Below are 16,961 nucleotides of genomic sequence, written 5' to 3' on the forward strand. Positions count from 1 at the left end.
AACAAAACAAATTATTTTATTTGTAGTAACATTTGAACATTATGAGGTAAAGAACTAAAATGATTTGTTTTGTGCGTCTTTTGTGTAGCTAACCAGACTTTATATTATTATTATTATTATTATTATTATTATTATTATTATTATTATTATTATTATTATTATTAGTAGTAGTAGTACTAGTATTATTTATGAAATTGTTGTTTTTATGATACAAGTCACTTTTGGTTTCAAAAATCTTGAATGTGGGCCTATCCAAAATATGGCCATTGACGCTCAGGCCGAGTGTGTTTCCCAGCAACCTATTTTCAGCTCACATAAACATAATCGGTGAAAAATACCAATACTTATTCAACTTTAGTAATAGAAAAAGTGTATTTGTTTCCAATTTGTTCTCATAAACAACATATCATCATCATCATCATCATCATCATCATCATCATCAATTTTCCCCTTCCTCTGCTTCAGCAGGTTGGTTGTCAAGGATTCGCTCCACCATAGATGGGAACCTTGACTTATCTTGCATTTCCCGTTGAATAGCAGAAAGGCCCGTAAGTTTATTGTAGTTTTTCGATATGTCTTGGGTATACATTTTATTATTAGAGCAGAACAGAATTTGTTTTTGCAGGGCTGAGTTCGGAAGTCTAGTTATATGAGCAATGTACTTCAGTTGTTGGACAAGACAGAAGTTATGGATCGGTGTAGAGTGGGTCAGGCGGAGTATGTCGAGATTGGTATATTTAAAGCGCCAGTCTACGTTGTCTTCTTCTAACGATGGTGTTTTATCTTTGGTGCATTGACACTTTTGAACCCATTTCAGGTAAGTTTTCTAAGAAAGTTGTGGCGTTCAAGATGACAGGCTTGAGTACTGTACATACTGTACGCTGTTAGAAACTTTATCCGTGGACAGCTTTATCCAACGATCCGTGAGCATGGTTTTTATCTCATTTCACTTCTTATGAGCTGAAGCAATACGCTGGACAGAAAATGCAGAACAACCATTCACATTTCATATTACATAGCCAAGGTATGTGAAGCTGGTCACATTCTCAACATGTGTCTCCTTTTATCTTAATAATGGATTTCAGATTTTTTCCTCTTGTGTAACATTGAAACACATTTTCTTTGTTTTTGCTACAGAAATTGTTTGCCCAAACCGAGTAAACTCTTCATCAAATATCCTTAGCATGTTTCCTAGTTCAGTCGCGTTCTTACAAAACATGACAATGTCATCTGCATAGTTGACTTGGATAAGGCGTGTATCTCCATTATAAGGGTGATCCCTTCATTGGCTTCTATTAGTGCAGGTAATTGGGATTGCATATTTTATGAGGACACCGGGATCAGGGAGTTCTCGATCTACTCGGTCCAGAATACATCGCAGAACAAAGTCAAGGAAGATGTTGTTTCAAAAGCTGATGTTGAGTGCTTGATTTCTGCTGTTGTCTCGTATATGCATTTCGGTGATTTTGGTCTTAGCTGCTCTGCTATTATTGCAGCAAAGATCTTGGAGCATGTAGCAGTAATAGATAGACTTCGGCAGTTGTTAGCATCCATCTTATCTCCGTTATTCTTGTACAGGCAGGTTTTATATATTGCCCGATATCATTGTCAATCTCTATTGACACTTGCCTCCTTATTCAGAGCATTTTTAATATACACTTATCTTGTTTGCATAATAAATGAAAAATTAAAAAGGGTTTAAAACAAGATGGATTGATATCAGATTTATTGACGTTTAATATGAAAACATAAAAAAGTTTATCCTTGTTGATTTGCAAACATGATACAATCTAATGACTTGGATTGATTAAACTCTGGGTTAATGTTTACATTTTCTATCAATCATTTATATACTATTTGTACCAAGCCAGCTGAAGGACCCACAGAAATCACATCATGCATGATGAGAACATGCAAACTCCACAGCGATTGGTTCCTTCATTTCATTGTTACTTTCCTGTTATCGCTATTTTTAAATCTGGAAGCTTTAGGGTGCTTTCACACAAATAGTCCGGTGGACTCGGTGTGGTTCAGGCGGTGAATCTGCAACATTGTTGCATTTTAGTTTGGTCCGGTCCGCTTTCACACATTCCATTTGCCAAGCGCACCAAACTACGTCACGCTACGAGAGTTGATGCTGAAGTTCCCACCAGCTTACAGCAGCACACACTCGACCCGAGCATGTGTGGAACCTAAGTGGACTATTGAGAGTGTGGTGATTGTGAGAGGAAACAATCAAAAAATGGGGCATGCGGTGAGACTCGGCATTTCCCGGAGGAGGAGGAAGTGGCGTGTGGGGAGATTGATGGGGGAGAGTCTTGGAGGATAATAATGCAGTAAGCAAACCATTGAACTCTGACCTAGATAACAAAGTAATAATAATTTTGCCATCAAAAGCCCAGTCTAAGTGTTGTTTTTGTAGTTTTATAGAACAAAACCAATGTTGAGGTGTCACTAAAGCAAAAAAAAAAATTGCTTCAAAGTCACTAATAGATTTTTTCTGAAAAAGCCGTTTTTCTCAGCTTTTTGTCACAAACTGCCGATTTGTGTGAAACTTGCCTCTGTTCAACTGCAGATTACAGAAAAATGAAACAAGCTAGAAACAAAATTATTTTTTCTGATGAAATTAGAGAGTCTAATCTTTCAGAATCTGGTGTCAGATTTGTCATAGTACAAAATATTCTACGGGTCTTAAAAAATCAGATGTTTTAATGTTTAGTAAGTGCTTAACTTCCTGTTTCACTGTATTTGCTCTGTGCTGAGTTGTTGCGTCATGCTCCCGCATCCGCCAGAAATAGAAGTCCTCCGTATCTCTGGCGGAGGGCTCCGGACTGTCACAGCTGGGACGGAGCAGACACAGCGCACCGGACATGGTGGAAATGAACACATAAACCTGAATAGAAACCTATCAGCTCCACTGCCGAGACGTAACGCAGCGGACCCGCATCCAGTGGAAATTGGGGGTTTGTGTGACCACCCCCCCCAAAATAAAAACAGATGTTTAACTTTTTTTTCCTTTTGCCAGCATTTAGGCTGTTTTCTTTTTTACATATTGTAAAATTGACATGCTTTGTATGCATGTAACAAACATGTTGCATGTTGCATCTTACCTCCTGCTGCTGGCACTCACAGGAACCCTCCAGCCTTTTATCTGACTGAGTTCAGGGTCAGCCACGTCAATGAGCAGCGGCAGGCGCGGCATCCACACGCTCATCTCCAGCTGTGCGCTCAGAAAGCTGTAGGTAAAGTTGAGCATCACTTGTCTCTTTCCTCTGCTCTCTTTTCCATTGACATAGACATAATCACAGCGCTCAGACACCTAAGGAAAAAGCAGATTTCAATTGTTAGTTTTAGTCTGTGTGCGTTCGTGTGGATTTGTTTTTAACCCTCGGAGTATCTTGGTAACCAAAAGTGACTATTAATTTTGCCAGGTCTCAATATTCCAGTCATTTTAAAGGCTGAACAAGGTTACTAAGTCAGTATGATGCATATCTTCTTTTCTCTACAAAGGACTTTATTCATGTTTATTTGCTTAATTCCAAAGTCCTGTGTATTGGAAGTGTATAGAAAAGGAGATACGCATCATACTGACACTTAGTAACCTTGTGACCAAATTTGCTCCATTGACTCCCATTGTAACTACATTTTTTCATACACTGTATTATTGACATATCATAATGCAACAGGTGACAGGGGGGCGCGGCCTATCAAGTTGGCCATGCCCAAAAAAAAAAAAAAAAACTCACAAGAAGAAGACTGAGTTTGCTGTTGAAACATTTCAAGAGATCAAAATACATTTTCTGAGAAAAGTTGTCTGAATAAATAAAACCTTAACATATTAAACGTACAAACTGTTTGAAAATGTATACTTTTATGTCTATGGATAGGTCTGAAGTAGTTGAAAAGATCTGATGCAGTGAAAGTAAAAAAAAAAAAAAAAATATTTAGTACATTTTTATGAGACGGACCAAGTGCATGTACATTTAAAGGAGTACACAAGGATTAATGTGTGTGTGCTGTATAGTACATGTGATGGGACTGTGGTCCAACTGAACAGATGGAGAGAACCAGAGAACAAAACATTATAATGAATAGCTGGAGAAAGTACAGCCCACTAGAATTCCTCAGATAAATCTCCAGCAGTACAAAAATGATAAAGTGCGATCAATAACAGTATATCTAACTATCCTCAAAGTGCCAGAATCTTTTCATCAGATATTTTTCAGCAAGAAGACCAAAATCTATTAAACAATCCGTCAAAAACAAAGTTTGTTTATCATCACATGCTTTTCATTTTATTTCAATCTCCAATACCATCATAGACCTGATTGGCACGCTTGCTAATTTTCAGAACTTATCCTCAATTGTGACATTTACCTCTTTATATCAGACTATTATCAAAAGGTCTGTCATCTTCCTCTGCTTCTTTGCATATAACTTGGCAGCGTTCCTTCCAAACGATCCTCAATCCAACCCTTTCCTGAGAGGAACAAAACTGAACGCTCGGCGTCTGTCAGTTTTCTCCTCCTCCCTTACATTTCATCTCTCCCACTTCTTTAGTCTGGCCCTCCATCTTTTGCAGCGTCTCCGTTCCTCCTACATGTGCTGTAATGAGAACAGTTTGTGATCCTCAAAGGGCGATTCAAAAGTTGAGATCAATGTGTCAGAAAAACAATCTGGATTTCAGTGGATTTTTTTTTTCCCCTCCCGAGTACTGTGTATAATGTCACTGAAACTAAATGGTTATGGAGCCACTTTATGTATCTTACATATACGTACTTTGATGTATTTATTCAAGCTTACATTTACTCTGCGGGTATAAATTATTGGCTTTTGAAAGTTTGTAATCCAAATAAACTGTGAAGTAGGGCTGAACGATTTTGGAAAATAATCTAATTGCGATTTTTTTTCCTCAATATTGCGATTGCGATTTAATATGGCACTCTCTGAACTTAAGAGGACAGTACAAGACAGGACAAGAAAAAAAAAAATAATAATAATAATTTTTTTAAAAATAAAAAAAACTAGCCTTTGCAATTAGAAAATCGCGTTTTACGATATCACGATAATAACGCAAATATAATTCATCGTTCAGCCTTACTGTAAAGTCTATTACAGTGGTTCCAAATCTTTTTTGTCCCGTGTACCCCTTCGCATTTTTGTCAGATCATATGTACCCCCTCTTCATATCATAAGTACCCTCTCCATAATTTCATATGCGTTTTTATTTATGGAACAGCGGGCTCTCCTAAACCCCTAAATATCCACATTTACATGAGAGCTTTAATTCCTCTTTATTTCAGAATAAAAGTCTCCTATTGTCAGTAGTGTGATAAAACTGGCCTCTGCAGTATAAAATAATCATGTTTCAATGAATTACAAGAAAGTATAGTATTTTATTGAGCAATTTTACTGTTAGTTTGTGGTGAATTTGTAAAAAAAAAAAGCCTAAAAAGGAACTAGGAACATTTTCTTATTATTTTTAAATTAATTGTTAAATCTTTCCAAGTACCCCCTGCAATGTGTTTGGGACCCACTGGTCTATTGAATATTATAACAGTTAATCGTTTAAATTGATTTAATTTAAATAACTTTTATCTATTCTATTATGTAAAGCAGCATTAAGTATCTTATTCTCTTGTGTTCTGATTGGCAGAGCCTTGGGTTCTTACGTACTTTGATCATATTGTGCAGATCTGTTTTGTTGCCTCATGCCGTCTTGTCTTATAAATTAGTGTCAGAATAGATGTTTGTCATCACACTGCAGAACTAATTTTCCTTCGGGTGTAAATAAAGGAAACTGGAAACTTGATTAACAACTGCCAATATAAATGTGCTTCATGTCAGGATGTGTGAAAATGTCCCTTCCTGGTTCCCGCACGATCGCTTGCCTTCAATTTCTAATTTAGTTCCACTTTGCTTTCACACCCTGATCCCCGCAGAGTTTCCCTCCATGAAAGGCACTGTAAGTGATAACCGGGAAGATTGAATTGAAATGTTTTGAAAGCTGACATCTTCTGCATCGTGTGAAGAATCAAGCCCCTGACTGATCGCTCCAGTCTTTGTTATTGCCGGCGTATCTTGGAAACACAAATCGATGACACTTTACAAGGAAACAATTCTCTGTGGCTTTAATCACGCACACCTGTTCAGCACCCATAAGCACAGATAAGCACGACGTCGAAAAACCAATTCAGACCAGAAGACTTGATGACTGCAAGGACAAGTCTAAGTGATTGAACATCCAGACAACAAGTAACATTTAGCACACGTATTGGACATTTACTCTCACAAACATGTTGCATTTTTCCACAAGACTTTGTATTCTCACTCACTTTTGCTTTATTTGTCTCTCACAAACAATGAGGCCATTTTTATTATATATTTCTGGTCATTACACGGTCTCTGCACGGTCATTACACAGATAAATCAGGCTTTTTAGCTTTGAACCATGTCTTGACATCGATCTATCCATCTATCTATCCATCTATCCATCTATCTATCTATCTATCTATCTATCCATCTATCTATTCATCTATCCATCTATCTATCTATCTATCCATCTATCTATCTATCTATCCATCTATCTATCTATCTATCCATCCGTCCGTCCGTCCGTCTATTTAAGTCCTGTTTAAAAATGAAAAAAAGTAAATGAATAAATTAGTGATCCAAGCAATGCATTAAAGACACACCGTGGACTTTTTGACCTAAAGATTTGACCCATATGACTTATTTTAAATGATTTTTCAGGCCAATATACAGCGCTTGACAGTATCAATGCTCCATGCTGGGCTTCCCTCTTGAAATACCACCAATGTAAGTTTGGAAAAGACGGACCGTCTTTGGCCAGGTCATGTGACCTGGAGAATGCCTGGAGAACATTTCACTTTACGGCAGTCACGTGACCACAGGCTCTGATATATTCATTGGGCTAAGGCTTTTGCTAGTATTTTTCCGCCTGTTCGACTCCAGGTTGTGGCCGAGGCAAGCAAAAAGTTTAAAACTGCTGAGGAGGCTAAAAAGACGGCACTGAGACCCAGCCCCCTCCGCCAACCCGCCTTCGACCTGATACCGGACACCGGCCTGCGCACGCCGGGTTGCCCATCCTTGTTCCGCACTGACTCCCGGCAAAGGGGCACGGCAACAATGGCGAGGCCAGGGAGTAGAAGGGGATCACCACCGACGCAGCGAAGAAGGCCGAGTGTCGGGCCTACAGGGAGAGGCTGCTCCTTCAGCTGCGGCGCGAGCCCAGCCCCGCTTCGCACCCCAGCCCGATCGACCAAGCCCTTAGAGCCAATCCTTATCCTGAAGTTACAGGTCAACTACTGTCTGCATACACAATCAAAATACAAGCGAGGCTGGCCCGACTGACTGCTTGTTGATTTTTGCGACAGTGCTGCGGCGCTTGTGGCCACTAGGGGTGCTTGACGTGAAAATTACAGGTCTAGCACCTCTAGTGGCCAAAAGTTACACAGTGTTCCTTTAAATATAGGGAAGTGTCATTCTTTAATTTTATTTAGAATTTTTAACCCATGGCATTTTATATGGTCAGGCTTTTTTTTCCATAACTTTTTTTCATTACACGTCTTTTCTCTCCTTATAGGTTATCACTCCTGTATATTACAGTAACTCTGAGTTTTCCCACACTAAATGTAGCTTTAAGGATGAACAGACAGAGTGTGGGCCTATTGCCTCTGTGTGTTTGTTTGTTTAGTAGCCCATCCTCAACTTCAGTGGTTTTCAAACTATTTTGGCTCAATAGCCCCTCTCTCTGATTACAGCGTACAATGAAAAAAAACTATAGAACATAATGAGATAATGAATCAGCGATAACACAGATTTTAAAGAATCCAATTTTGTAAATAAGTGGAATGAAACAGTCTTTAGTGCCTCCTGAATAGATGTATTTCTATAGTTTTGATAATTTACGGTTGTTTCCTGCCTGGTGTGGAGCCAAGACTGACCCTTGTATTTTCAGTTCATGTTCAAATCAATACAAAATAAACAAACCCCAGCTTTAATTCGTGAATTTCCCTCTCTTTATCTCTCTCTCTTTCTCTCTCTCTCTCAATTACCTATGTAACTCCTGTATGCCCCCTATTGAGAAACACTATTCTAAACAACAGTAGCCCTAACCCTAAAGAAGGTTCACCTATCCTGGGATTCAAACCCAGGCACTACTTTTAAATAGCAAATCGATAAATAATTACATATTGAAGCAGAATCATTTTTAAACTGCTGTTAATCTCTGAATTTCCTTCATTCCCCCCATTCCATTTAACTTCTTTTATTCAATTTACTCAAAATGTTAAACTTCAGGTGGACTCTCATTGATTTGACTGCACAAATACGCTGCTGTCACTTTGATCAGGCCTACAGAAGAACAAGAATTGACCCTCAAAACCATTAAAAAACAGTGCGGCACGCAGGAACCGCGTCCTGATCAAAAATGTTTTATTTTGAGACTGCTTTGAAACTTGGGCAGAGGGAGGAGGGGTGGCGCTCACTGTTCCCCAACCACTGGTTTGGGCATGGGAGTACGCTACTGAGGTCAGCGTCACAATGTGGAGTACTTCTTCAGTGGATAATTAAACCCTTTGAGAGCTCTGCCTCCTCTTTTCCCTCTGATATGCATGTACGGTACACAGAAATGTACTAAATCAGCTATGCATTACAACACAGGCCCACTTGTAACAAATTCTTTTTATATCACAGACTCACAATTAAGAATACACCGTATTTTTCCTTTCTTTCCTTTGTTCAGTTTTACTGTGTTCCTTTCCCCACACCCAAGATTCTAAAGAATCTTATGGTTTGTGGTGCCAACAACAAACTTTGTGTGTTTGTTTCATAGAAAATGATTCTCAATCTTGTTGAAAGCCAATACAAATCAAAGCTCAGAGATTAGAAACTCACATGAGAGAGAATCAATCACAGTAAGCACTTTGTCAATTTAATGGCTTGTTTAGGTTGCTACATTGCCAAATGGTGCAGAAGATGTAGTTTATTGTCTCTACATCTGCTTTTTAGACCACGATTTTTCTAAAGGGAGAAATCAAAGCATAATTTATACTTAAAATGATTTTCGGGGGAAGAATCATGACCAACTAGCAGAATGGGGTGTATGTATTACAATCCCGTTATTTGATCAACAGATTTTATTTATTTTTTCATCCAAAAAACAGGACAGTAGGCCTTGTCTTCAAATGCCTAAACGATACTTGAAGTTTTCAATTCAGAAATATTAAAATCTAATAAATATAAATGTTTAGATATGGAGATGATTAAAAAAAAAAAAACAAGTCTATTTTTCTACATTATGCAGCATGCCTTATTATACTACAGTCCTTGGATGACCATAAATAACAACACCAGAATACAGTGCGGCAAAAAAGTATTTAGTCAGCCACCAATTGTGTCGGCCAATGCTCAAAATCAAAGGACTCGGACTCGGGGGCAAAAAAACCTGATCGGGACATCCCTACTTCTAACTCAAACCCTAACCCAACCATAAGTTATGGGTACATTTCTCACTAGAAATGTAATTAAAAAAAAAAATAGGTCGTGATTTAATGACCGTGGAAAGTGTGGGTCCCAGGGTGAGACCAGTTGAGAACCCCTGTTCTTAATCAACCTCTATCTGCAGACTCTTTCACACACTTTATTTAGGAAGCAGCTAATACTTTACATGCTCTGCACCTGCAATGCCAACAAAATTAAGTTGTCATACTTTTCATCAAGAAAAAAACATACATTTCAATCTGTGAAACTAAATGATGAGAGTCAGCATTAAGAGTGCAGTTCATAAAAGCACATTACTGTCCTTACTTTACAGCACGGTGGCACTTTTATTTTCTTATTTGTTAACATGTCTGTTGGGATTTTAAGATGAGACACTATTCATTTTTATATTAGACATTTTTCTTTAATATTGTTTAATCTTGCATTAAAGTCTAAAGTGAAATTTCTATTAATTTATTGCTCGATTGATCAGGCTACATCACAGAAGTGCTCTGTTTAGGGTTGAATGTTAAAATAAGGTGAATAAACTAAATAAGGGACATGTTTAATGTATTATAGAAGTATCGGATCGGGACTCGGTATTGGCCAATTCTCAAAATCAAAGGACTTGGACTCGGGGGCAAAAAAACCTGATCGGGACATCCCTACCTCTAACTCTAACCCTAACCTTAACCATAAGTTATGGGTACATTTCTCACTAGAAATGTAATAAAAACAATTGTAAAGCCACAATTTTTCTTGAAATAAGGCAATTTGCCACGGGCCGACTACGTGACGCCAAAGGTACTCTCCCGCAACACATTCTCACTCCCAACTCGTCACATATCGACTTTCGGGAGGGCACCTTTGGCATCACAATCCACGGACTATTATGGGTCACATGCATCAGGAAGTTAATAATGACTTGGGCAGTTTCACATAAGTTGTAAAATAGAAAAATACACGAGTTAGGCAGTACTAAAAGTAATGAAATAATAATTGACTCTTTTGCACTTTTGTTATGAGGGTGGCTATTAACAAAGAATTTTCTAAAATGTTCAAATGAAATTAGATAAATTATTAAACACTAAGTACTGAAAATGCATTGTAAACATAACTGTGTTAGAACTAACCAGCACACAAACTTAAACTTTCTATGTAAGTTACAGACTATAAATACAGGTTAGGGGTAGAATTAAATCAATATTGCTTTACTCCCTGTCAAGGATGTTGAATTTTTGCATTAATTTACACAATTAATTAAATGAATTAAAGTACTGATCTGTATATTTTACAGTATCAAATCATGTTTTTTATTCTCACCTAGAGAAATGAATTGATTAATGGTAACACTTTACTTGAAGTTTTATAGGTATAGGTTGACATTACGCTGTCATTATTATGACATGACACCTGTCATTAGCGTGAATAAGGTGTCATGAAGGCTGTCATTAAGTGTTGTTCGTTACCCTAACCCCACTTAACCCCACTATAGCCCTCCACCTGACCCAAAAAATGCCAACATAGCTCCAAAGGTGTCATCATTTAGCAAACGACAATTAATAACAGCCTTCATGTCACCGTATTCATCCTAATGACAGATAATGACAGCGTAATATTGGTCTTATCTATAAAACTAAAACAAGTAAAGTGTTTCCAGATTGACAATATAAAATATGAAAAAGGTTAAATTCAATATTGAAGTACTTCACTGTGTTTATTGTGAAACCCGTGGCAGCCACTTGCTGCTGCGTGTTGTGTTCATTTCTCATACGACCTCTGAAAAATACAGACTGCAAAAGACGCTCAATAGACCAAAGCTATTTTCTACATCACTTCATTGTGAAGGGAACATCAGCTTCTGCTTTCTGAATTAATGCTCACAAGCTGCCTTTAAACTTGCAACCAAGGTTTTTCATTCATCTCACGAAAGCTTGGCACTCAACTGGAAATGTGAGGATCAGGAAGTGGACGAATTGAAAGACGGTTTGAATAAAAGAAGTTGGTGACAGCCCACGGCCTACTGACCTTTATGACCTGTTCATCTGTTGACCTGCACTCCACAGATTCTGTAACATCTGAGACGGCTCCGTCTGTTCCCACTGTCACCACTTTTACTGGAACTGCAACAGTGCGTCCAGTGAGGATTGCTGTGTTGAGGATTTCAGTGTCCTGGGAGGGAAAATAGAGAAGAACTAGTGTCAATCTACAGTGTTTGCATCTTACCATTAGAGAAGTAGTCGAGATGAACTACAATTTCAAAGCTGCACAGTGTGTGATATTAGCCAACTGGTATTATGGAAACAAATGACAGCCTTACATGGACCAGTTAAAGGGATCCTCCACTGTTTTTACAATTGTGGCCTAACAAAACCCATTATTTTGCACCATTTTCATTTTATTAACTTTTAAAACTAGGACTACTTTACCCTGTGCGCCGCCATGTTGAAATGACATCACCGATGAAGTGTTTTGCCCATTTATAGGAGTAAAATCATTAGGATCATTCAGCAGCTTTTTTCAGTCAAAATGACAACTTGTGCTGCTTTGGGTTGCTCTAAAAATCAGTAAAAGTTAAAAAACTCGATGTAAACCTCTTTTGTTTACCGAAATTTTATAAACAAAATCCACAGGTCACGGGAGAAGTTCCAACTCTGCTGCTTTGTCTACGCCATGAAGAAGAGAAAACTTTTACTGATTTTTAGAGCAACCCAAAGCAGCACAAGTTGTCATTTTGACTGAAAAAGCTGCTAAATGATCCTGAATGCTTCACTCCTATAGAAGTCAATGGGCTGAAATGGGCGAAACACTCATTTCAAACTGGCGGCCCACAGGCTCTCAAATGGTAAAGTAGTTCCATTTTAAAAAGTTAATTAAACAAATATGATGCAAAATTATGTGTTTTGTTAGGCATACATCTTCTAATAAGGACATTTAGAAGGTTTTTGGCCACATTTGTAAAAACATTGGAGGATCTCTTTAATGGATTTGGAATCTCTCCACCAGGGGTTACCAATTGGTATTTTACAACAGTATCTTAGAAACAGAAGCAGTAATAGACAACAACCAGTAGGTACTGTAAGTATCCTCTTGTTTACATCATTTCTGTTCAATGCATTTTCATATATTTATGGTATTCTACAGTATATACCTTTTAGATTACAATTTTTCTGTTGAATCATTTTTGTATCATCAGTTGTTGCTTTTTTAATTAGATTTTTACAGAAATACTTACAGGTACAATTTGTATAAATATTAAATCTAATGTAAATGCTACATTTCAAATGTTTAATCTAAATGCTGAATGTTAAATCTCAATATTACATTTAAATATTTCACATTTCTCGTAAAAATACAATGTCAATGTTAAATCTTTAATCTAAATATTAAATATTGAAGGTAAATCTAAATGTGCAAAGGTTGACTGAACAAAAACAAATGAGTTCACAATATGTATCTACAAGTGCAAAACAAATGATCTTTTCGAAAACATCCAACACTTTCTGCTATAAGACAATCAATCTCTATCTTTCACAATTATGAAAAAATGTCATTAAACATTCTCGTGCAACTTCCTTTAATAACGTTATTTCCTCTAAATGACTGTGGTTTGACACATTTGAACAGGTTAGAAGGAAATAAGGGTTTATTTACTAATAAAAATAATCAATATTCTGGATTATTCTTAGAGAATTTGCTTGTGATGTAATATGTGACATTTGTTTTTGTATATGTTGATCCAGAACATTACAGACATCCAGGATAAATACAGAAAATGATAGAAAAGTACACAAAAATAAAAACAAAAATACATAAAATTATTGAAAAATTAACAAAATTATAACAAAAATACATGAAATGATGGAAAAATGAAATGACAACAATTAATTAAAAAAGTAAAACATAGACAATGACAACTAAAACATATGAAATAATAGAAAAATATACAAATTGACAAGAAAGATGCACAAGGATGACTACTCCCAAAAAAACACTTGTGATATAAAAATGGGCTCACAACCCAAAAAAGGATGGGAGCCACTGGGGTAAGTTAACTGTAAAATACTAAACAGCACCAGAAAAATGTCACATTTGGTGTAACTGGGAGGAACATAACGGCAGTTTAGCTAGCATGTCTTTACATTATATTGTGCTGCTAAGACCTAAAAGTAAAATAAGGGAGGGTGGTGCTTTAAATAGGGCATTAGGCTATGCTAGTAGCAGCTGGCATTACCTTTAGCCGTCAAGGCCTGATAAACTTACCTCCCTAATCCTTAATCCGACTTATCCCCATTAGATTTCATTTTTCAAATGTTGCACTTGAATTGATACTGGTCTAAGTGGCACTACACAATTATTTTATAGCTTTTGCTTTAGCTACATTTCTCCAGGCTATATATATACAGTATATATATATATATATATATATATATATATATATATATATATATATATATATATATATATATATATATATAGTCATTAGTGTCTTTAATGTATGGTTAATACTTAAGAAGGAAACACTGGACTGGAGCTCATCTGAGTCATTTCAACTATTCCACAAAAAGCAAGTGAGAAGAAATCAAAAAAAGAGAAAAAGAAAGATAATATTAAAATACCAGTTTTTGTCAATTTGGAGTCATTCATGAGATAAAACAAGATACACTAGTGTGGAGCAAATTAAAGAGAAGCAGAATGAAGATAAGAAGATCAATTAAGACAAAGTCTAGTAATCCTCTTTGTTAGATTGTACAGAGGATTTGTCATAACAGTGGATCCTGCTCATTGTGGCTTAGTTTTAGTAAAGGAGGTCTAGGAGGACTTCCCCTTTAATGGAAAAAATGTTTCCAGACAGCCCTTTGTTCATCAAAACTATTGACTTTTTTGCTCACTTTTTTCACTTTCATACTTCACTTAAAATGAAAAGATTTAAAGATGTGACGGTAAGTTAAAACATACAGCAAAGTGGAACAAAACAGTTTTGGTTAAAGTAATAACTTGATTTGTGTTAAAATGTACAGAGACACATGGATGTTCCTCTTTTTAAAATATGCCACTGTCCTGGTTTACATCCTACCTTTCTGAGAGGACCCAGTTTGTCAGAATGGGAAATGCAAAATCCACAACACTTCCTCTCACCTGCGGCGTTCCCCAAGGGTCTGTACTTGGTCCACTACTTTTATTCATTTATATGCTTCCACATCGGCCAACATGGAATCGCCTTCCATTGCTATGCCGATGATACCCAGCTCTAGCTCAAAACCAATTCAACTGCCCCGTCACTATCAGGGTCAACCACACTCTCAAGACTCACCACCTTTCTGGAGGAGATGAAGTTGTGGATCAGCCATAATTTCCTTAAATTACATTACTCTAAATCCAAAGCCATGCTCATCGGCACCACCCACCAGGTCCAAACATCTTCCATAACACCATCACCTTTTCAGGTCCCCCATCCCCACTTCTTCTGCCATTACCAATCTTGGTGTGAGACTGGACCTTTACCTAACCTATGAAAACCACATCAAACATCTGTGTAAATCCTGTTTCTTCATCTCCGCCCCTCCCTCACCATATCTGATGCAGAGACTCTTGTCCACGCCTTCATCTCCTCCAGACGCAACTACTCCTCATTGGAACCCAACGCAAAATCCAATTAATTCTAAACAGCGCAGCCCAGAACCCCGGTACTCCACTCACCTCACTGGCTTCCCATCACCACAAGGATTAAATACAAAGTCTCTCTCATCACCCACCAGTGCATCTATGGATTCGCCCCACTATACTCGAAGGAACTCCTCACTATGTTAACCTCACCACGCAATACACGCCCACCAAAACATCATCCACCTTCCCAGAACCAAGCTCTGGATGGTGGATTGGGCTTTCAGTGCTGTGGAACTCCCTACCCGGCCATCTGAGTTATAAGTTATAAGTAATCAATAAAATGTATTATCATTATTGTTGTTTTCTGGACTTTTGACACTAGGCCGCACATACTGTAATTAAGTAAATTTTTAAGATAAGTTTAATAAAAACAAATTACTACCTCTGTTCGTGTGCACATTACCTACAAGCTTGCAGTTTAAGCATGCTTGAGCTTGCCTAAAGCCACAAATTTGATGAGGACTTGTAGAAATGGTGATCATAGAACATAATTTCAATGCAGGGGTCATCAGTCACTTTAGTATTCAATTATTCCATTATTTATTTGAACAATTCATTGAGTAATTCGATTCAAACGATTTTCCGCTTCTTTCATTCTGCTTTCCATTTGCTATTCGTTATTTTCATGAAAAAATAATGCTTCCTTCAAGTACTGTAAGGAGATTTATAGTATTTGTCACCTTAGCAGTTACAGGTAGGTATGGCATTGAGATGAAGGTTTAAAAATATAAACTGTATTATGTGGCAAATGATCTTGTGGACTATCTGTTGGCCTACATTACAATGACATTATTGCTTTGTCTGTTGGGAGACAAAGGAGTGTTGTAGGTGAGGTGATGGTGGCTAATGTCATTGCAACCAGGATGAGGCACACCTGAGAGGAAACAAGAGGGGGTCTCATCGCTATTAAAAGTAATTCCAAAAAGAGAATTATATTGTGCTTTTGTCACTACCAAAGTAGCTCCAACGTGCTTTAAGATATCAGAAAAACACCCACACTCAATGCATCTATACATGAAGACTCTTGTTTTCCTCTGTGATAGAAGAAAAAGCAGTTAGCAGGTCGCAAATATAAACAACTGCCCTTTGTTCTTTGTGGTTCTTTATTTACTTAAATAAAAGTAAGCTGTTTGAAATGTTGTAAATTATCAGGAGTCATCTGTTGAAAAGTTTATAGCCTGTATCTCGGGCTCTTGTTGTAGAAGCCTAGAAGCAGGCGTTGGTGTTCATTGTATGCACTACTTGAGTAAAGCAATAAATAGCTGTTTGTCTCTGTTTGTCCTCACACAGCTTTTTCTTTATTTATAATTAATCTTTTTCTGCTACACCAAAAATAGGATGGATGGTTTTACAGACATTAACTGATTTTTTTAATTGACTGTAGTTGTACAGAACATGAAAAACCATGTATTTTATCCTGCCAATGTGTACTTAAATGCATCTTACATCTTTCATGCACTTGAATGGCACTTCACTACATCCTCCAAACCCACACTTACCATCAGAGGCTCTTACGTGAACTCTTATTCCTAAGTGAACATCTTTAGTGAGGATCATATGTTGATAATAGTTGCTTAGTGCTCAGTGATAGTTTTTCACCCCTGGATGAATGAGAAGTGTGTATTCTGTGTGCTTATGATGCCAGCATGGTGCATGAGTGTCATCATATACACTCAGTGCTACAAACATGTTCATATTGTCATTGTGCGCTTTCATCCCAGTTACGCACTCTGGGTAAAGTGGCCCTGAAATGTGGGCGTTCCCAGTCAAATCTGGCCTAACATCAGCTT

The 16,961-nt window shown here is 37.4% G+C and overlaps 1 protein-coding gene across 2 annotated transcripts in view; it reads right to left on the minus strand.

Moving 5' to 3' along the window:
* Positions 1-16,961, minus strand: part of LOC114473697 (transmembrane protein 132C-like) — a 237,304-nt gene that overhangs the window by 23,794 nt on the left and 196,549 nt on the right. For both annotated transcript variants that reach the window (XM_028463464.1, XM_028463465.1), the window contains 2 exons: positions 11,533-11,676; positions 3,111-3,319 (listed from right to left, as the gene is read on the minus strand). In XM_028463464.1, the coding sequence (XP_028319265.1) occupies positions 3,111-3,319; positions 11,533-11,676 (353 nt within the window). The remainder of the gene's footprint in view (positions 1-3,110; positions 3,320-11,532; positions 11,677-16,961) is intronic.

Source organism: Gouania willdenowi, chromosome 12 (genome assembly GCF_900634775.1).
Source record: "Gouania willdenowi chromosome 12, fGouWil2.1, whole genome shotgun sequence".
In the NCBI taxonomy this organism is placed as follows: domain Eukaryota; kingdom Metazoa; phylum Chordata; class Actinopteri; order Blenniiformes; family Gobiesocidae; genus Gouania; species Gouania willdenowi.